The following is a 21,769-nucleotide window of genomic DNA, read 5'->3' on the forward strand; positions in this document are numbered from 1 at the left end:
GCTTCATGTGAATGTGTGGCAGGTGGTGTGAAGGGAACATTAGTTTCTTTGGGGATTTGCTGCCTCATTTCTCACATTACTATTGCCTTCCCTCTCTCCTAACGAGTCCTTACCGACTGACTCAGCCTGTGACACAGGAGTAGCTGCCAGAGCACCAAGGAGCAGCTGAGGGGTGACAGCTGAAGAGAGACTGGCCTCATTTTCTGGGTATTTGTTGTAGGTTATTTAGGTGTTCAGAGGGGTCTTTTAGAGGACCTAGGTAATTTTAGCTGTTAAAAATCCACATTTGAGTGTGTGAATTGGATGGCTGTCCTCCTGGCAAGCTTGACCCCAGTGTACATATAAGCCCTTAATGCTCTTGTGGTGAGCTCTGATAGGAGTGAAACATAACTTCTTTTTCTAGGTCTCTAATGATGGGGTAACAGTAGGAATTGGCTTTAAGAATTAGACTCCAGGTTTATTTTTTTCTGAAAGAAATTAATTTCCTTGCTTGGATAAGCTCAATATACTGTGCAGGGCTCTCATTTGGAAAATGCCTTATAGTATCTCGGCTACTTGAGTCATTACCAGTGGAGCTTTCATTGTCAAGTTTATCTTTCTAAATACTTTATAGCTTCAACTTTTATTCTGTGAAAGGTAGAGAACCTACATAAAGGGCAAATAGTGAACAGAGTCACCTAGAGTCTGCCTGTCTGTTCCTGCCTGCCTGTCTGTCTGCTCCTTGTACCCTTTCAGATAGTGAGTAGGCAAGTGATGCCATTTTTCTGAGTTACTAATTAATGAATTAATTGCTTGGACACTGAGGCATTGTGCTGATGGTGGAGCTGTGTCTTCTGGGCTTCTGACTGCTTGTGCTTGGCAACCATGCCAGCACATTTCTCCTATATAGGTGAGTAGATCTCAGCTGGTAGCCACTTCTGCTGTGACTTTGGACAAAAATTGTGCATTCTGTATAGTATCTCTTCTTGATACTTGACTTTTCCATCTATCTTCACAGTATATATTCAATGCCACCATTCCTTTTAATGCCCCTGTCCCATGAGATGGAGTTCATTGGGGTTTACCTTTTTTAGGAAGATCTCTTTGTACAGCATCCATTTTGCTGATGTCTTACACAAATTGCATCCTAGGAAATAATTCATGGGTTATGCTGTTTTTGTGAGGTGAACATTCAAAGCTCTTTCATCTCACCTGTGTTCTCTGGCATTTTCATTGCTAAATCCAAACCATTAAGTCTTCCAAACTGGAGTAAGAGTGTGAGGGAAACCAGTGCAACTGCTCTTCCCTCCTCAAGGTTAAATTTTGTTGTTCACCTGGCAATGGAGAAGGGGGTGAATCTTTTTAGGATGTTAAATAATTCTGGTTTAATTGAGAAGGAAACCTTCTGGTGGTATTTTTCATAAGCTCACAACAATTTCACCTTAAGGCAACCATGCTGTTGTCTCACTTTTCAATAGGGGAAGATTAATTTTCAACACCTACTCAAGGCCACATTCCTCAGAGCTGGTGTAGGAAGTGTAATTCATATCTCCCAATGCCAGCTGATCCACCTGCCTTCACTTCTTTTCCCTCCCAAGAGGGATGGTAGGAGGCACCATCATCTCCCAACACTGATTTCTACCAGTTGCACCACAGTCTTGAGTGAGAGGGAATATATATGCAGTTTTAGTGTATACATGCAGTGTAATCTCCAATAGCCAGAAGCTGAAACCACCTTTGGAATGAAAATAAGGAACCATGTGATTTTTTGTTTTAGTTTATTTTACATAAAGATGATGATTAACTTTGAGGTTGTTCCTGGATGTGTGCTGGAGCCTGTGGTGTGCAGATGGGGTATATTTTTTCAAAGGCTGCTTTCAGGAGTCCAGCTCAGCCACGGCCCCCTGTGAGCTCAGAAGCAGAGAGTGCACACTGAGGGCATGATGGAGCAGAAATCTTTCTTCCTGCCTGACTCCCAGGAATCCCTGGGAGGCAGCAGGATTGGGCTGATGTTAGCCTTGGAGAATATTCACCCTTTCCCCTGAGCCTGAGTCAGAAGAAGACGCACTCCAGTGTGACCAGAAATAAAGGCAGAAGTGTGCGTTGTGCAGTTCACCAGAGCTGCTGTCTTTTAAGTCCCATGCAGGCAGCCTGCAGCACTCACTCCATGTTTGCCCCCTGTGCTGAGCCCTCCCTTCCCAAGGGCTGACTAAAGGTGGCCCTTCTGCCAGAGCTGTGAATGTGGCACGGATGCAGACAGTGTTCCTGGAGGATATGTTTAGTTAAGCTCCCTTCCCAGTTTGATCTGATTTATGTAATGCATCTATCTTTTTTAAAAATAAGTAAATAATTTTAACTCATACTACAACTGTCTTAAACTGCTATGATTCTTCTCCTGAGCAGTTTCAGTGATGCTGGGAGGGAAGAAATTATGCCACCATAGAAAAGCCAAGATGGTGTCTGGGTTTAGGTCACTACCACCTCAGCAAGTCATACGGACAGAAAGTGTGACCAATTTGTAATAATTTTGTGCCCCAGCTTCACACTGAAGGGCTTCTGGAAGCAGGCAGAGACTTTGTTCTGCGTGGCCATGCTGGGATTGGATTTGCACAGCTCATTGCACGCACAGATTGCCTGCACTCTGAGTTCATGGCAGTGCCATGCGATGGTGATGGTGGCGGGGCCGAGCCGCTGCAGCGCTCTGGGATGAGCTGTGCAGCCCACGCCGCCTTCGGCTGCAGCCGCAGCAGCCCTGACTGCAGTAATCCAAACTGCTTAAGTATTTTCCTTCTAATGCTGCATTTCCAGTTCCTCAGAGTCTTTTCCAGACTGACCTTTCATAGGCTTTGTCTTTTGTAAAGCCGTAAAGCTGTTTGCTTGTCACTGATCTCTAAGCGGTGTAATGCCTGGTGGAATCAAACCTGCCTTTAAAAATACAGTATTGGGGGTGGGGTGGATGGGTTTGTGTATGTGTGCACACATTTCTAGCTGTTGGAAATTTGAATTCAGTATCATGTTAGAGATGTTGAAGATGCGCCTCATCAAGTCTTGAAACGTCCTTGTCTTTAAGTATCTGGAATTTTACCTGGGTGTGCAGTGCTGCTGGTGAGAAGATGAATGGTTTGCTGGGAGTAAGTACCCAGAGGGAAAAGGTTGTACAAAATTCTTTGAGCTCCTGATCCTCCCTAAGATGATTCCTCTCTTTTTTTAGGTTGTTTTTTTTTTTTGGTTGGTTGGTTTTTTTGTTTTGTTTTTGTTTGGTTTTTTTTTTTTTTGTGTTTTTTTGGGGTTTGTTTGTTTGTTTGTTTTTTGTTTTTGGTTTGGTTTGGTTTTTTGCTTGTTTGTTTGTGGGTTTTTTTTGTAATGCATGTAGATTGTGGCATGGCCTGACTGCTCTGACCGTTGTGACTATTAAGTGAACGTGCAACCAACACGATTGCAAATTCCTACCTGTGATTATGGGGAGAAACAGCTGCTTTTGTCATCCTGCCTCCCTGCCAAATTTGTGGATGATTTTCCATCAGATGTCTGCAATGCAGATGGCTAAATTATGCAAGGGACTCTGCAGCTGTTGTAGTTTATGCTCTCCTACACCGGTGAAGGAACTGTAAACTGCCTCATGTCAGACCTGAGAGATCCTCTTTTGCATGATGCATGTTAAAGCCTTCCATGGCAGAAGAGAACACATTTGTGTTCTTGCAAGGGTGATAAGAGGGCTGGGATTTGTGTGTCCTTGCTGTGGCTGCAAGGACTGTGTCTTCCCTGCTCCATGTAGGTACTCCCACTTTCATATGTACGGGTGAGAGTTCAAAGTTAACAGCATTAACTTGTAAGAACTGGCTATTCTGCTGTTTTCAGAGGTCACTGCTCCTCTGGGATTAAGAACAGAGAAACCAATGGTGTTATCCCCAGGTGTTAAATGTTTAGAGAATGAAGGTGCATCTGAATTTTTTGACTTTTTTTTCCCTTTTCTTGAAGTTGCCTGTAAATCTTCTATGAGTGTATTCTGAACTGCCAGTGGCCCACTTGCTGAAAGCAGGACATGTTTTGTGCTTCAAATTCATTTTCTCGTCAGGCTAATGGAGGTATTTTTGGTGTGCAGCTATAGATGGATATAGAGCTGGCATTATACAATAAATAGCTGGTACATGATAACAGTATTCGTGCAGTCTGTTGATGACGGAAATGTAATGATTCTTTAAAATCTTTATTTGCAATTTAGTTTACCTCTAGGGTTCTTGATGTCAGAAATAGCTTCTTCACAACTGCCTGGATGTTGTCTTTTATCTCTTGCTTGTCACGCACACTTCAGATCCTCAGACAATGTTGTCTTGGGATGAGAGGACATGGCCAAAAGCATGGCATTTATTTATATAGTCATAATAACCTGAAAGAAGCAAACAGTGAATGACAGAGAGAAACAGAGATTTATATTCTTGAGGCATCACTAAGACAGCATATGCAGGAGCTTATCTGGAGCTGCTTGACTGGTTTTCTGCCTGTAAAACTTGGTTTTAGCAGTAGAAGTACTTGTATTAGTTCATTTCTGAAAAGGTTTGGAGCAACTGTGTTGCGAGTCTTTGCCATGGTGCCAAACAGGCTGTATAAACAAATACAGATATTTCCTTGGAAAAACAGTTGCTTGCTGTGTTTTTTAGGCTTTTCTTTGTCCATGTGCTGCTCACCCTTTCACTTCAGCATTGCTCTGTCCACACTTGGCCTTTGCCTCTACATTTGCATATGGTCACACTCTGCAGAGAACAAAGTGCTGAGCAAGTGTTGTCCTCTGCCCTGCAGTGGGACCCTGGAGGGAGGTGACTTGTCTGCATTGAGGTGACATGGGGACCTTTGATCACCATTGTTTGGGGGTGCAGCTGAGCTAAGCTGTGTGACAGTGACTGCACCAAAGGAGGGGACTGATTATATGCCCATCTGCACAGTGCAAATGAGAAGATTGATTATAAATAAACTGGGAAAGCAGAATTCTTACTTCATTTAGACATCTGTTTTAAAAATGGTTAGCAAGGGTGCGTACCAGATGTCCTAGCACTGATTGTTGTAAGTTTTGACTTCTTTTCACTTCCTTTTTGCTTATCTGTTTGCTCTTTCTGTCTGAGCCTTGGCCCTAGCAGCCTGGGGCTCCTTTTGTGCAAGAGAAGCAAGATGAAGTGTTAGAGGTCAGAGAAGTTGTCCTGAACTGGCCAGCAGAAGCAGGCACTGAACCTGGACTGGTTTCTGCTGCTGGATGGAGAATAACTCTGTCTTGCACCCCCAGAGCAGCTGCTTGTCCTCTGCAAGAAAAGACTGAGGCTGTGGGAGTCCTCTTGGATGGACACCTCCAAGACCCTTGGGTGTTCCCACCAGCCATGCCCCACAGAGGCTCAGAGGGTGGCAGTGCTGGAGCAGGCGCAGCCATCCTTGTCTTGAGTGCAGCCTTTCTTCCCACCTGGGATCCAACTTCCCTTGCTTAGACTTTGAGTTTTAATGTCAGTAAGCGCTTTACAGGACAGTGCATCTTCTAGAAGCACATCTGTCACAGATGCCCACTGCAGACCTCTGGGCTCCTTCCATTGTCCCAGCAGCACACAAGAGCATCTGGGCCTGTAGGGCTGTTGTTATTTTCCCCACTATGTTATGAACAGAAAGCATCTAAAACTAGAGGAGCTTAGCACAGAGGAATGAAGCTGCTGCTGCACAACCTAATGTAGCAATCAAAGAAGAGGCAGTGACCTTGGAATTCATTTAAATAAGTTTTCATTGGCCTCAAAAAATTAATGGCAATCTTCACAGGATTATTCAAAGATAGGATAAATAATCATAGGAGAGATTAATTGGTTTGCAGTTTGTAGGTCTGATTTGTAATTCATATCTCCCCTTTTCTGCAATGGTAGGTGAAAGCAGGCTGTAGCTCACAATAGCAAAATTCTCATGAAGACAGGCAGAAAAGCATTGTTTCTTGTGGGAGAAGCTCTTAAAATTTGTTGTCCCTCTCTCAGGTTCAGTTTAATGTTGTGACTTTTTTCCAGGCTGATACATCGTGCTGTCCTCTGTCAGGGGTAGAACACGCATTCACAATAAAGATTTGAAGACTTCAGTTTGCATTTAAGTGCCTTTTAAAGATCTGATGTCGCTTCCCTTTATTTTAAGCCTGAGTGAGTTAGCTTTGTGGCAGTCAGTAGTGCTGTGTCTGTGTGATGTTCATGGAAGAACCTGGAACAGTGACATTTCATGGTCTGGATATCTTGATCCAAAATATTACTTACATGATCTTCAGATGCTTTGGGTATTTTTTCATTTCCTGGGCAAAATGTGCCTGTGTTACTTGTTTGGGATTTTTTTTCCCCCTCTGCATGGCTTTGTGAAAACTCTGGTTCTTTAGTGCCTTTGGTTGACCAGATCTAATAAATGATTGTAATAAATTGGAATATCGTGTAGATTATCTAGATACTGTAGCTAGAGCACAGTATGAACCTTGCTGTGGCTAAGGGACACACTGTGTAAATCCCATCAAGGTGAAGTTAGCCCTGCAGAAAATCATTGTTTGTACAAATTTAAGCTACATAATTCAGAGAGGTTCCCAGGTATCTGAACTGGGAGTTGAGATGCCCTTTGGTTAAAAGTGAGGAAGAGCACAAAATGAATTAAGTTCCCTGCTCCTAAGAGGAGAAATAAATCAAATTGGGCAGGTGTCAGAGGGATCTGTCAGCCCCTTACACAAAGCCATATGCCTGCAAGTTTTCTGTGGGTGGCAAATAAATCATTTTCCAGCCTCTTTTGTGCTTTTAACCAAGATAAGCAGTGCTGAGACAGTAACTCTTCTCAGCCTGTCCCAGCTTCTTCCTGAATTCTCCTGTGAAGCTGTCGCATCAGGTTCCCAGCATCCTCACACCATGGTGTAAAATTAAAGCAAAGCTCTCTCCACCAGCTGAGCTCCCCTTGTTCTGCTGCTCCTACCACAAGACTGTTTTTTGCTTAAAAGAATGGCATGGGGCTCTTTAGTGCTGTGGTCTCTGTGCAGATGACTAAGTGGTATGGACTGTAGCTGGTGTTTGAACAGGAGCTGGTCTGAGATCAACTGCTTTGGTATTTGCTGTAATTCTTAGGTGGGATTTGCATTTGTTGTTCAAATGTTCCATAAACATGCCCTGAAAGTGTTCCACGATGTGCTGTGGTGGCTGAAGCTCTGTTTGTTCTGGTGAAGTTACACCTGGATGTCTTACTGCTTCTTGGCTACAAACACTGTTTGACTTAGGCTGTATAAAACATGCTTGTCTGGTTGAGTTCAGGCCCAGATTTGTGTCTGCTGGCTTCAGCCATCATCCCATCAGAGGGAAACAAAGCAGCACTGAGGTTCAGAGTCTTTGGTTTATTTTCTTTTGGACAATGGTGTAAAAATAGCCCCAGCCCTGTTACCCGAACACCTCAGAGTCAGCTTTTGCTGGCATGCATTGAAACGCATTTCCAGCCGTATCTTCTGATATAACTTCCAAAAGCTCAGCAGAGTCTGGGCTTTCAAGTGCCCCTTCCAACAATAACAGCTCAGGAAAGCGAGCTGGCAGCTGCTGCAGAGGGGAGGGAGAGGTGCAGCAAGGCACTGCACAGGGATTGCAGTGCTCCAGGGCCATGGCAATGCCTTGTCCCAGCTGCCTGCACCTGCAGTCAGACCTGAGCCTCACCTGCTGGGTGTTCACCCCAGCCCTTCTGTCCCTGTGCACTGTCCCAGGGGGGCTGCCATTGTGCCAGTCCCTTGGGGACAGGGCAGGGGCTGTCACTGAGGCCCAGCAGCGCACTGGAGGTGCCAAAGTGTAGCAGGACCCTCACCTGCGCCTGGAAGTTCAGCCTGCCGGCAAGCAACTGCACCAGCTGAAAGCAGTTTAATTTACACCCAAGTACTTTCTTCTAAGTCTGCTTTTCTCACTCATACATTCATTCTACTTTATTGTAATGTCAGCACTTAGCAGTGAAGTAATGGCAGATCTCTGGAGAACTTCGCACAAGCGAGAAAGCACCATTATCTCAGTTTTACAGATCCTGCTTATGTTGGGAACATATGTGGTGGTGTAATTACACTGATGTGATTAAATCAGTGCAAATCCTTCCTAGAAGGACATGCTGCACCACTGTAAAGCAGGGCTTATTATCAGTGCAGTTGAATTCAAATTATATTACTCTATTAAGCTGTGCTAGTGTAAGCCTCCACTGAAAGTCAGAAAGTCACGTGAAGAGCTGTGTTGTTTCTTTTTAAAGCAGATAAAGATTTGGAAACTGAAATGGGTGAGGTTGTGCTCTGCCCAAGAGCATGCTAGAAGCAACGGGCTTGACAAATGTTTACAGTACTTTTTATGTGGGTGTGAAAGTAGGGGTGTAGTAGTATTATTATTTTTTAATAGATTAAATTCTTTGTTTAAACTGTTGTGGTCATTTTGGAAAAAATCCTATGTCATACTAAGGCTTTACAAATATATTAAGTAAAATGCATACAAAATTCTAGTAAATCTTTACTACGTGGTTTTGGATTTTGATAATGGCTGAATGGGTCAATGAATAACCATAGTGCCATGGTGTATACAACTTAACTGTATTTTTTTTTTGGCAGGGTGTGGGCACTGTAAGAAAATGAAGCCAGAATATGAGAAGGCTGCAGAGTTTCTCCATGTAACCAGTGATGTAAGCTAATATCCTTTATTATATCCTTCAAATAATCAGTAATAAATAACTAGAGTAATAAAAGTGACTTTTCTCCCTACAACAAATTCAGCTGTTCTCATCCTCCCACAGGACCCTTCAAAATGTGCTTCCAAAGTACAGTCTCATCGCTGATGCATGAGCCCTGCCAAAGTCTGAGAAAGAACATTCTGTCTTGAACGAAAACAAAATCGAAAAATGTTTACGTATTCTACTGTAGGCCTTATACATAATATGATCAAATCCAAAAATGGATTTTTTTCCTCTTACTAAAAGACATTGAATGTGAAAAAACATAGGTTTTTATTTATGAATTAGATTTGGAAAAAAACAAAAGGGGTTGATCCCTGTTTTTAATGGTTGCACCACTCCATTAGCTTCATCATAAGTGCTCCATCAGCATAGCTGGAGAAGAGAGATCCAATAATACAAGTATTAGTGTTATTGATTCAGTCTCGTGCTGTGTATGCCATGCAGGAGGAGAAGCAGAATTGGTCTCCCCCATACTTTAAGCATCTTCTGTGGAGACATCTAAAGTTACTTTATTGCTGTTGGAGAGGGAGGAGATGAGAAAAACAAAGATTCAATGAATCACGCTTTACAAAGGCCTATTCTTCTGTGTCTCTAAAGGTGGTCCATGAAAAGATACCACAAGTTAGGGAAAGATGAATTTGCCTTAAAATAAACTTACCTTTAGCAGTGCTTGTTTCTTCTGGGAGAAACAGGGATATGTGGGAAGAAATGCAATTTCTGGGAATGGCTCTTAGGAATTACAGAGTGAATTATATAAAGAGAATCCATCAGAAATGGGAGGGGAACATGTAAGACTCTGGTAACATTTAGTCCGTAGTATGTCCCTTTCTGGTTTTGCATCAGTTCTTTGTGTCTTTTTCTATCTCCGTGCCCAAAATCACAGAATTAATCAGGTTCGAAAAGACCATTAAAATCAAGTCCAATCCATTACCAAGCACCACCATGTCAACTAGACCATGGCACCAAGTGCCACATCCAGTCTTTCCTTAAACACCTCCAGGGATGGTGTCTCCACCATCTCCCTGGGCAGCCCATTCCAGTGTCTAATCACCTTTTATGTGAAAAAATTCTTACTCCTGTCCCACCCAGGCTTCCCCTGGCACAGCCTTAGACTATGTCCTCTTGTCCTAGAGGCAGCAAAGGCACCTAGAGCATGAGTGATTGCCCCCAAGCCCAATGTGTCCTGCTGAAGGGGTTTATGTATATGGCTGGGATTTACAGCAGGTGATCTCTCTTTCAGAGTCCGGGTGTCCTTGCAGCAGTCGATGCGACTGTCAACAAGGCTCTGGCAGAAAGATATCACATCTCAGGGTTTCCTACTTTGAAGTATTTTAAGGATGGAGAGGAGAAATACACTCTGCCACACCTCAGAACAAAGAAGAAGATCATTGACTGGCTGCAGAAGTAAGTTTTGAGGGTTTTAACATAGTATTTGGGTTCCTGGTTAGTGGCTCCTGCAGATGGCTTTGATGAGGAACTAAGCAGAGCTTCAACACTGCCTAAATCCCTTGCTAACAAAATTACATTGAATTCCAGTATTCCAACCCAAAGAAGCATGTATGTTAATTATGGTCTCTAATACATCAAATCCTTTGTTTGCCATGGGGTTTTTCACAGCTGCCCTGGTATTTCTTTCCCAAAGTAAATATTTTTCAAATATACCTTAAGCCTTTCAGTGGAGAAGGAATAGCAATGGCTCTGGAAAATAAACAGAACATTTGTTGTTCCCTCTTTATACGAAGCAGCAGATCCCAGTGTTAGTAACTGAATTTCTACAGTTGTACTTTTCTCTTTCCAACATTTCAGAGCCAGTGCCTAGAATTCCACCCACATGGGGCTGAAGGAAAGCCAGTGAGACCAACAAAACCAGCACCTCTGAGTGCACTAACCAACTTTTCTTGGGTGGTGTGCTGAAATATGCAGAATTAAGTTTGATATGAAAATTATGACAATAATTCCATTTCAAAATAAATTGCTGGTACAATTCTCTCTTTAAGTATGTATTATATATGCATGTATGTAAAAGTATGCATATATATATATAAAATATGCATTTTCTTTGGGTACTGTAAGCCTCATGTATTTTCTGCATTAGTCAAGGGGAAGAAAACCTGCCAGAGTTTTGTGAATATTTTAATCACTTAACTAGTTGGCATGAGGAATGTAATCTTTATTTTCCCCCTTTTATTTGGTGGAGGAAGAGGTTGTGTGGGTTTTTTTGGTTCTTCTCTTTTCTCTTTTCTCTTTTCTCTTTTCTCTTTTCTCTTTTCTCTTTTCTCTTTTCATTACATCTGTGACTGCTTCAAAGCAGGTAATGGATATGGTCTGGCAGTATCATTGTAGCATGTTGAGGAGCTTTATCTGTATTTTACTTCTAGACATGGTACTCCCTGGCCTCCCTGCCCACACAGGCTCCAGGCTGCTGTATCTGTATTGTATATGAAGTCATTGTCCTCATTTCACTGCTTTGCTCAACTCTTTTGAGCACTTTGCACTTTGTAGTGAGTTAAACAGTCAGGCTGATGCTGCCTGTACTGGCAGGTGAATGAGGAACAGGAAAGTGGTGTCAATTCTTCTGGATCCTGATGTGGCTCTTGAAGACTCAGCTAGTCAGCGGTACAGGTGAAGCCCAGACAACTTGTCTCCTGCTCTTGGCTCCTGGATCTTCTCCCAGCTAGAGATGCATTCCCTTGTTTTCTGACAGGGATAGAACTGACACAGCTGCTGCAATGAAGCTGATGGAAATAGGGATGCATCTGGGGTGCAGGCTGGTGATAAAAGTACAGCTTGTGGAGACCTGTCTCAATGGGTGCTTGCAGCCATGCAGGTTTTGGCTGTGGTTCCTCTCTGCTGCCACACCAGGCTGTTACCAGTTGCTGGGTAGCTTATTCCAGGTCAGTGTGGGAAATTTTGTGTGAGAGTAAAGTCCCACCTCTGTAACTGTAATCAGTGATAGCTCACAACAACTTTGTTCATGGAGGAATTCAGCTAAAGGACACACTATGTAACTCTTCTTTCTCTGAAACACATCTAAGTCTTTCTCTAAAAACTGGAAAATCAGTAATGGTGGAAATACCATGAATGTCCACCAAGTGACCTTGAGAAGGACTTTAAAAATTGAGTTTTTCTCCACTTGGTTTTTATGTACCTGATACAACTTAAAATGGTGTCATTGAAAGTGTCAGGAAAGTCTGAAAAGCTAATTTATTACCAAGGCGACATATGAAGGTCTTTATACCGTGGCACCATTCTGATGATTTTATATAAAGTAATCACTATTTAAGATACAGCAGGAATGAATTTAATGAGTCTGAGAGAGGTCTGTGAGCTAGTGAATAGCAGAATTTTTGTTAGAGATGCTCTAGGTGTGCAGGATTGCTCTGATCTAGCCAGTATGTGCAGTCATAATTGAAACCTGACATTCTCTTTACCAAAGTAAAATATTCCGGTTCAGTCACCCCCAGTATTCCAAGTGGAACGATGCTGATTTTTGCATCCTGGCTTTAATACCTGAATTCTAGAGAAGGTCATGAAATTCTTTACATAAGTTTGCATGATAGGGATAAAGAGTACAAAAAGGATATTTGAATGGAAGATGCTGGTCTGTATCAGTTGCCTTTTAATTCCACCTGCTTGCTGTTCTTCTCAGTTCAAGGCTGTGGATGATACAGTGATATGTATCAATGTTTTTTCCACACAGATGTTGGATGCAATGTAGGAAGTCTTTATCTGACATTTCTACTCATATGCCTGACTGCAGTCACTTAAATTATATTTTAATTATTTTAAATTATATTTTAAATTATCTGAGTCCCAGAAATTAACTTGCATCTTTTTTTGCTGTTGCCTGGTGTTGGAAATATTAAGTATGTCTTTCTACTGCACAGGCACCTTGAAGGATTTTTCACATCAGTTCCTTCATGCTAATTATGACCAGGACAGTGCTGTCCCTTTATCTGCTTCCAGAAATATTTTCAAACCAATTTCATTGTCTTGCTTTTCTAGTCCTGAAGCACCACCTCCACCTGAGCCTGCATGGGAAGAAAAACAGACCAGTGTTATCCACCTGGCTGGAGAAGACTTCAGGGAGTCCTTGAAGAAGAAGAAGCACACCCTTGTCATGTTCTATGCACCATGTGAGTAAATAACCTCTCTACGAGGATGGGTTTTATAAGCCCTACATTTACCATGAAATCCTGAATTAATTCCCTTGCTGTCCACAGACTTTTAAGGGTAAAGAGCTGATTCTGAATATAAGTGCATGGGAACATCATTGGCACCATCATTTGTATCTTTATAAATGGAAACAAAATAGTATATAATGGTTATATTATTTAATGCAGACACCAAAGCAGGCAACAATACAAAAACAAAACAGATTTATTTTCCTCTGCTGCATTTTATGGTCCATATAACAAAATGTGATCCTTTATAGTAGCACGGTGGACATGGACACCCTGATTCATCAATGCAGCACTTTAGTGGTGAAATCAATAGGGTAGTGTAGGAGGAATCAGTCCATGAGGTGGAGAACAAATTTTGATGGAATAAATTTTGTCTGTAATAAATCTGCATTTAAGTCTCCCCTGGGACTAGGGACATAGCTTCCTCCTCCCAGATTTTTATCCATGCATCACATAATCACTTTGGTTTTGAAGCTCCTCAGAATATTTCTAGAGAAGTTTAGAATAAGGCCTTTTATAAATAAGGTGAATGAGAGGGACCTCTTCTGTTTTCCTGTACTGTCCCAGAGACAGGCAGATTAGGTACAAGTTCTTAGCTTTTGAGGGGCTTATCAAAGGGAGAAGATAATCCAAGCATTTCATATTAGATACTATTAATGTGCCTTTATGCCACCATGACTCAACACCTCCAGATGCAAAAAACAATTCTTCCAAATCACATGGCCAGGAATTAATGGATAACCTTCAGATAAACAGCTACCAAATTGTTCCCATTAAATGAAAGGTATTTTCCATAAAGAGAGAAAAAGGTCCTTAATGTTTAATCAGGCAGCCCCTTATTTTGCTTTTCTGTTAGAGAATTAAACATGAATGCTTTGGGGCTCATATGAAGGGATGTGGGAGAAAGCAGGGGTGCAGTTCAGGAGGGAGATTTCTGGAAGGTTGTAAAAGAAAACGGAAGGGGACGTAATCCCTTTTCCAGTCCAGTTCCCACCACCTATTGACTAAAAATTGCGCATGTGCCAGGAATTTCTGATTCATGGACCTCAGCTGGTTAAGAGCATGTTGTAGTTTTAAAATCAAATTATTGCCCATGAAATGGTAAGATTTAGGAGTTCGCTGTCTCCCAAGTTCTCTTTACCCGATTAGTGACTTTCTGCATAAGAGGGATTTATTTCACTTTTCGTTTTTAGCTGCATCTTTTTAAGACAGTTAGATTCTTGATCCTTTTTAAAGCCACGTTGAAAGCAAAGACTCTATGTGTGGTGAGTGTGCAGCTCCCAGGGTTGAAAGCATGAGGGAACTTGCCTGATGGGCTAATTTTTTGCCATTTGACTTCCACCTTTACTTTAGGAGGGGTGAGTAAAGATCATCGTGGCCCTTTCTATATGAGCAGGCTGTAAAAACAAGGCTTGCATGATGTAAAAGTGTTGGGTGCTTTGAAGCTCCACTTGAGACACATTTTTGCCCTGTTTTTGACACAGTGCTGCATGAGACCACCTATATACAGGACAGAGAGGTGTTAACTGGAACCCAATCTGGCCTTCCTGTGACTCCTAAGGCAGCGTTGCTGTTGTGGTGTCAGTATGTGGGTCATGCACAGTTTCTGATTTGTCAGATTTGTTCTCTAAATGTGGAAGTGTCTGTGAGCAAAGCACGAAGCGGGCACACACAGGGAGTGCAACAAGCCTGCACTTTGTTGGGTGCAGGGGAAAGTACCAGATCAGTATTTTAAATCTCCATTTTCTATGAAAGAAACATTAGTGTAGTAAAATAATTACAATTATTAAAAACACTATATTTTTTCAGCTTTTGTGCAGTGATAATGTGCTTCCTGTTAAATTTTATAGATTAGCTTTTGTTTACCATCTTCTCAATCTTGAGACCTTTTAATGCTTACATTGCCAATTAATCTTAACTTACTTATTTTAGTGCAGAAGGAACACTGCTAAAATTTCAAGGTCCCATTACCTCAACTAATTTTCTTTTTCTATTCAAATCCACATCTTGGGTCAGGGCAGACTCACAGTATGCTACTCCATTCACTTATGACTCTGTGGCAGTATTTGTTACACTTACACATATGCTGAGATATTTAAGGATTGGGGGGGTGTGTATACATGCATATATAAAGTATGTTTATATATAAATATTTATGCTAAGAAATGTATCTCTCATCTGTCATTAGAATTTAAAGTGGAAAGTTGAGTATTCTGACCTTTGTCAAGCTTTCAGCTAGAGTGACAAACCTTTAGGCAAAGGCCACAGATATATATCTTAGATGCAAATTGAGATCTGGTTTTCCTGTGGCAGCTTCCAGTCCAAATTACTTAATATGTATAGGAGAGCCACCAATCTGCTGCTGTGCCGATAACTCAGGGCTGAGCTGAGCAGGGCTTTAATGGTACTGAGCAGTGCTTCACAGTGATTTAGCTCTGGAGGAGAAGGCTGCTACATCCACATGGAAGAGATAGGGAGCTCATTACTCTGTCTCCTGGAATATGGGTGAAGCATAAACGTAAAGGTTATTCCGCATGGCTGTGGAATATTTTAAGGACTGAGAATCAGAATCAAGACTCTGGAAATTACTGGGGGAAAAAGTCCACTCCTGTGGACTTGACATCACAGAGGTCTTGATTTCACATTCCCATTCCTGCATGCTGGCATCTGTGTGTGCTGCAATGACTGATTTGGGGCAGGAGGCAGAAAAAGGGGCCAATACTGACTTGGGAAAAAGTGCCTGCTGCAGAAAACCTAGTGCTGCTTGTGCCAATAATGACCTGGGACCAGATCTTCATCCAGATGTCCTTTGGGTAGGTCTGTACCATGCCACACAGGCACGTGTTAGAGCTACTCAGGGATAGGACTTGGGGCAGGCTGCTGGCATCTGTGCTGCACAGCACCTGGCCCAGCTCTTCTCTAAACCCTTTGGCAGCTCTTGTGAAGATGTAATTGTCATCCCACTCATGTACCTTTAAGTTCAAAATGCTTAAAATAAGAGGAATACAATGGTACCATCTGCAGAAGGGAAGCATGAAGCCTCAGGTGTGTGTGGGGACTGCTGTGAAGGGTTGGAGGAGTATTTGAAAGTAGCAGGATTGATGCACCAGCATTTGAGAAGCTTTTGGGGAGAGTTTATGGGATTTGTGTCTGTATTTTTTTCATAATCCAGTCCTTGGACTACTGGATTCCATCAGGTACTTCAGGTTTACTTTTATAACTGTTTGGCTTTGTCCAGAAACGGAGAGAGGAGAGAAATAGTCCGAGTATGGTTTGGTGTGCCCATGGAGCCTGGTACATGGATGATCAGGATTTGGGGGCTGCAGGCTGTGTTGGGAAGTGAGCCAAATGGACAAGGGCAGGCAGACTGCAGTGCTGAACCAGCCAGGGTTGGGAGGGCAGTGGCTGCAGGTCTGTGCCCTGCACCCAGAGCTTGGTTCAACACCTGCAGCACTAAAGTGAGGTATCCTGGGCCAACGTGTTTGCATTGGTGCCTCTTCTGGCATCAGCACCCTGACCTTTCTTTCTTTCTTCTTTCTCTTATGTCCTCTCTGTCTATAAAGCTTATCTGGATGTGGTTTATCTGCATTTTTACTTTTATGTGCTCTCTCCACTCCGTTATTCCAGATAATTGAGATTTGACTTTGACAATGCATTAAATTTTAACCTCCTACTACTGTAGCACTGAAAACTGTGCAAAATAGAAGCAGTTGGTTGTGATTAGTTGTCAGAATCACAAAGGGTAACAAAAGTTCCAGTAAATAATGTCTTTGTGGTTGGAGATGTTTTTTCTGCATTAGTCAAACAAATTATGGGGGAAAAAAGAATGACTGAAGCTAGGTGAGATTTCTCTGCAGTGCCCAGGGACACTGAGGCAAAGGGCTCAAATTGAAACACAGGAAAGTTTGCATAACCAAGTAGAGGAAGTGGTGTTTTTTTTACTATGGTTGTGGTTGAATACTTGAACAGGGTGACCCAAGAGGCTCCATCCTTGGAAATATTCAAACCCAGCTGGAGACAGTGCTGGGCAACCTGCTGAAGTTGACCCTGTTTTGAGCGAGGGAGTTAGAGTAGATGATCTCCCGAAGCTCCTTCCAACACAGCAATGCTGTATTTCTAGGAATAGTTATACTGGAGTTTGAGATACACAGTGGGTTTTTATTTGGTTTGGGGTTTGGTTTTCTTGATTGTGGTTTAGGCTGTTTTCCCCCTTCTCATCCAGTTCTGATTTTCTCTAAACAGGAAAGGGTTAATAACACCCTTTGCTAATTCTTGTGCAGAAACAGAAAATGTCCACTTTCGAGTTACAAGAACATAATTTTTGGTTGAGATTGCTGCTTCCAAAGAGACTACAAATGAATCAACTGCATCAGAAAGGAATTATATATAATAGATCAATCATTAATGGGTCCAAATGATGGGGGGGAGGGCACTCTGTTTTTAGATCAGTAACTTTAAATGGCAGGAATCAGCACTTATCAAATTCATTCAGTTTTTACCTTTCATGTCAAAACACGAGTTAATAAGCCCTTTTAAAAAATAAAGACTTCCAGCAGCAATGGGAAGTAGTTGGGGGAAAGTGCTCACTTTTAATGGTTCATAAGGGGGGCAGTTGCCAATGTTATTGAGTTGCCAAATAGCCTCTATTTGTGGGACTCAATAGGGTTCACAGAATGGATATTTTTAATAAATGCTTTGCTGGGAGCTGAGTTCCAGTTCTGTGTTCAGCAGTGAAACTTTCCCTTCAGTAGAAATTAATCTCATCAGCTGGAAAAAGTTGTTTTCTGGTGAAGCCTGACCCACAGGGGTACTGAGAGAACGCCCAGAAGTAAACCATCCTGAGGATGGTTTTAATGAAATGTTTTTGGATGGAGCAAGTGGCTGTACTGCTGCAAGAGGATGTGCAGTTAGAGATATCAGCCTCTTTGGTTCTTCACTTCAACTTTTTTGTAGGGTTTTTCTTTCAGGGCTGGAAGAAGGGAATAAAGGTGCCTAATCTGTGTTACATCTGATAAAGTCCCAGAAGACTTTAGGATGTTTTTGGAGCCATTAGAAGGCTGTGTGTTGATCTAAGGTGTTTGTGGGAGATAGTGCCTGGGTATTGTTCTGATGTAAAACAAAGAGAGTACAGCAGGAATATTGACATCATTGCTGTCTGATGGGTCAGCTCCTGGCCACCATTAAGAAGTAAGTGGGAAATCAGGTAGGACTTTGCTCAGCAGTAAGAAATCAGACAGGAGTCTGACTAAATGAGTTCTGCCCATCCCTGTATGTTTCATCAGGAGCCCATAAAATGCTGAGAGCTAAGCAAACCTGCATTCATTTTACCCACAAAGTTTGTTCAAGGTTTTAATTATTCTGTACCCTGGTCTGCTCCTCCTCTGTGTTTTCACAACAGAAACTGCTTGGTTTCTTCTGTCCAAGTTACACATCAAGGAATATCCAATGACAAGAAGCACTTGGCTGAGAGTCCTTGCCAGGCTGGGTCACTCTGTGGGCACAGAGGGGCTCATGGCTTTGAGCTGTTAATGCTGACAGTCAGGAGGGCAGTGTGCTCCTCCCGCCCTGGGACCCAAACTGTCATCAAAAAGCTCTTCTGAAGGAAGCACTAGTGTTTCCTTTTCATCCTTTCTATTTTTGGAGCAAGCTTAGCCAAAGCTGGTTGCGCCATATCTCAGCCTTTGCACAGGCAGTTTTGGGGAGTTAATGCTGTGTTTTGGTTAAGCTGCACTGCTGTAGGGAAACATGGCAAATTCTGTTGCCTGTGAGGCCTCAGCCTGTGGCTGCTGGGCCTGAGATGAGCAGTCTGGGTCACTGCTGGGTCACTCAGCAGAGTTTGGTGACACTGTTCTGTGTGAAGTATGTACAGAGAGGGAGAACATACTCGACAATTGAGTTTATGAGTTCAGATGTGTGGAGCGAAGCAGCAGCACAGATGAATTTAGTGTCCCACGATGGCCTCAGATTGGCTCCCACCAAGAGGTTTTCCTGTCGCTTGCAAGCACATCTTGTTAAGTTTTGATTAGGAGGCTGTATCAAAGAGCCTGAACAAAATGTGCATGTTTATAAATGAAGCTTAAGCTATCAAAAATTATTAAAAACATGCTGAACAGAAAGAATCCCTTTCAAGGCAAAAAACCTTGCAGGAAGGATTTTCTGGTTGTTGACTGAGAGAGGCAATGTCTGGACCCTCTGATAATGAGGCTGTAAGTCCTGTGTGGGCTGGCACTGCAGAATTTTGATGTTAGCTCTGCCACTAACTGCTTTCCCTCCTGCATCAGTGGTGCTCTTGTTACAGGTGCATTACCGAGGTGTGTTCCTTTCGGTGTAAATAGTGCTGATGCCACAGAGCCCCTTAACAGGCTGGGTTTGATAAAGGATGAATTCATAGAGTGGTCTCTGCAATTAGGCTGGCAGAACTGCTCTTAGCCCCATTGTTTGTGCTGAGGAGATTAATTAGTGCCGAGAGAACGGTTTGAGCTGCACTTCCCCAGACTGTGCATAACCAACACAAAGTGCTCACAGTGGCTGTGAGTGGCTGTGGTGACAGTAAACTAAAAGTTGTTGGGGTGATCCAACTCCTCTTGTTTTGTAACCCTAAAACGTTACAGCTGCTTGATTTTGTGTGCAGAATATTGCCTGTATATAAGCAGCTCCAGCTCGTGAGAAGGGAAGGGGAGGGAAGTGCGTGCTCTTGTTCCGTGGAATTCTCTCCTCACAGACACACAGCTATGTTGGTGCAGTGTCACTGTGGGTACATGAGGAGATTATGAACATGCTGCCCATCCTTATGCACTGTCACAAAACCCATTTCCAATAAGACAAATGCTTTTTTTGGTGGTGTGTAACGTTGTCTGACAGGAGCTGCTTTTAAGCATCAGTGCAGCTGAAATTCCAGTGCTCTGCTGGCTGTTGCTAACTCAGCAGCATGTCTTCAATTAGTGGTGTCCACTGGCATGTCAGATGGTAAAATTATTTCATTTGCTCTATGACTGTGTTTGCGGTTAACCAGGGCTGATGCTGGCTTGGTTAACTGCTGCTGCCAGCTTTGTTCAAGCTACACAGGCCAGTGGCACAGTGGAAAATGCAGGTCTGCTGGAACTGGCACAAAGGTGTGTTTTGGGTGTAATTGTTGACCTGTATACCCTTTCTGTCCAGAGGTGACTTGCTGTATAGCTTTCCAACTCAAAGGATTGCTTGTTGCCAAATGCTGAGTGCTGGCATGTCATTTGTAATTCACTGCAGTCAATCATATCCTTGTTTTTTGTAGTGGATGAAACAGTCCAGGAGTTTTGTGCTGAGTCTTTTTACCCTCCTCACTTCTGCAATTTGACCTGTTCTGATGACTGTTGCTGTTGCAGTTGTTCATATCTCATGGCTATGGTTTCCCAATAATTTGGGTTTTGTATGTTTTGTCTCATTTGTATACCTCCAAGGTGTTACAAAATAAGAGTTCAGATAGCTTGGGAGAAACTCAACAAAATCTACCAGCAGGCTGTGAAATTTGGAGTAGTTTACCTATTGTTAAGAGTAGTCAGACAGGGCTTGGTTCACCTGATGCATAACTGAAAACCTCATAGCATTTTTCAAATCAAAGGACATGTCATCCTCTTTCAATTACTAATGTCTTACAGATATGATTGTTCTATGGGGTCAGGTCATGTCATCAAGTGAGCTTTGGGTCCAGATATGCAATAAAAAACCTTCCAGTTCTCTACTGGTAAAACAAAGTGAATTAACCTTTCAGTTACATCTCCAAATGCCTTTCTCAAATCTGCCTGTGGATTCAATAACTCCTGTAGCCACACAAATTGCATTGGTTTAAGCAGTATACCCTTTTCCAGCTCTTATCTGTACAATTACTGTCTGTGGCCTGTCTTTCCTTGATTGACCAAGTAATATTCTGGTTTTAATTCTAGTTAATCGCTTGGAACTCTTGAAGTGGAAACAGGCTTTGCTTGACTCTATGGTGTGCGAGCTCCCAGGCTGCCTTTGATAGCTGTGCAGAGCTGCTGCTTGCACTTGCTTAGAATTGCAGTCATTTAAAAGCCAGTAACAGAGGGCACTATCTACCCCTGTTATTTAAACGGTGATGATTTCAAGCAGAGATGGGGAATTGGAAAGTCATTCTCTGCTCTGCACTTTGCACGCTGAGGGCTCCATCCTGCCACGTGCTGAGCCCTCTGAGGCCCTGATGGTTTCACAGCTGAACAAATGGAGTCAGCACCTTGCAGCCTGGCTCCCTGTCAGGCAGGATTGTGAACCCTGAGAGTCACTTAACCTCTTCCTGACTCTGTTTAACCTTGGATGTAATGACAGAGGGGGATAATCACATCTGTCTCTCTTAGGAGCAATTTGAAGGGTAATTAATTGATATTAGTTAAAGCATTTGAGATCACCCATTGAGAGGTACTAAAGGAAGCCAGGGGCTGAGGGGGGAGCAGAGCCCTTTCTCATGCTGAGGGTAGAGCACAGACAGCACAAATGCCACGGTCTCACAAATCACTGGGCTTTCAGATCTCCTCTAAGGAGCTGGCCAGGACTTTGTTATGAAAGTACTGACAGATTAAGTTAGTGTATTTAATATGAAAGCAGTCTGCATTAAAATGTGTGCGTGTTTAAACTCTCTCCTTAAAAAAACCCTCATGTAAAATATATGCACACCACTTTGTGACTTTATTTATCAGGATTTTATTATGTATGAGATGCTAAAAGCACGCACGGCAACAACACGGGTAGGGTTATAAATCATTATGTGTTACTGATGGGCAGAAGGTATAGGGTAGTGCTTTCTGAAGGCCAAATGCCCAGTCAGTGCTGCTGTAGTGTTCTAGTTGGGATGCCCAGGTTAGGGTTGGCAGGGGCTGTCCTTGCCTGACCCACAGGCG

The 21,769-nt window shown here is 42.7% G+C and overlaps 1 protein-coding gene across 1 annotated transcript in view; it reads left to right on the plus strand.

The window, feature by feature from the left end:
• The window catches only part of PDIA5 (protein disulfide isomerase family A member 5), a 100,507-nt gene that overhangs the window by 57,196 nt on the left and 21,542 nt on the right, over window positions 1–21,769 (plus strand). The window contains exons 12-14 of the mRNA XM_030952378.1: window positions 8,576–8,646; window positions 9,938–10,101; window positions 12,703–12,833. Coding sequence (XP_030808238.1) covers window positions 8,576–8,646; window positions 9,938–10,101; window positions 12,703–12,833 — 366 coding nt within the window. The remainder of the gene's footprint in view (window positions 1–8,575; window positions 8,647–9,937; window positions 10,102–12,702; window positions 12,834–21,769) is intronic.

Source organism: Camarhynchus parvulus, chromosome 7 (genome assembly GCF_901933205.1).
Source record: "Camarhynchus parvulus chromosome 7, STF_HiC, whole genome shotgun sequence".
NCBI lineage: Eukaryota > Metazoa > Chordata > Aves > Passeriformes > Thraupidae > Camarhynchus > Camarhynchus parvulus.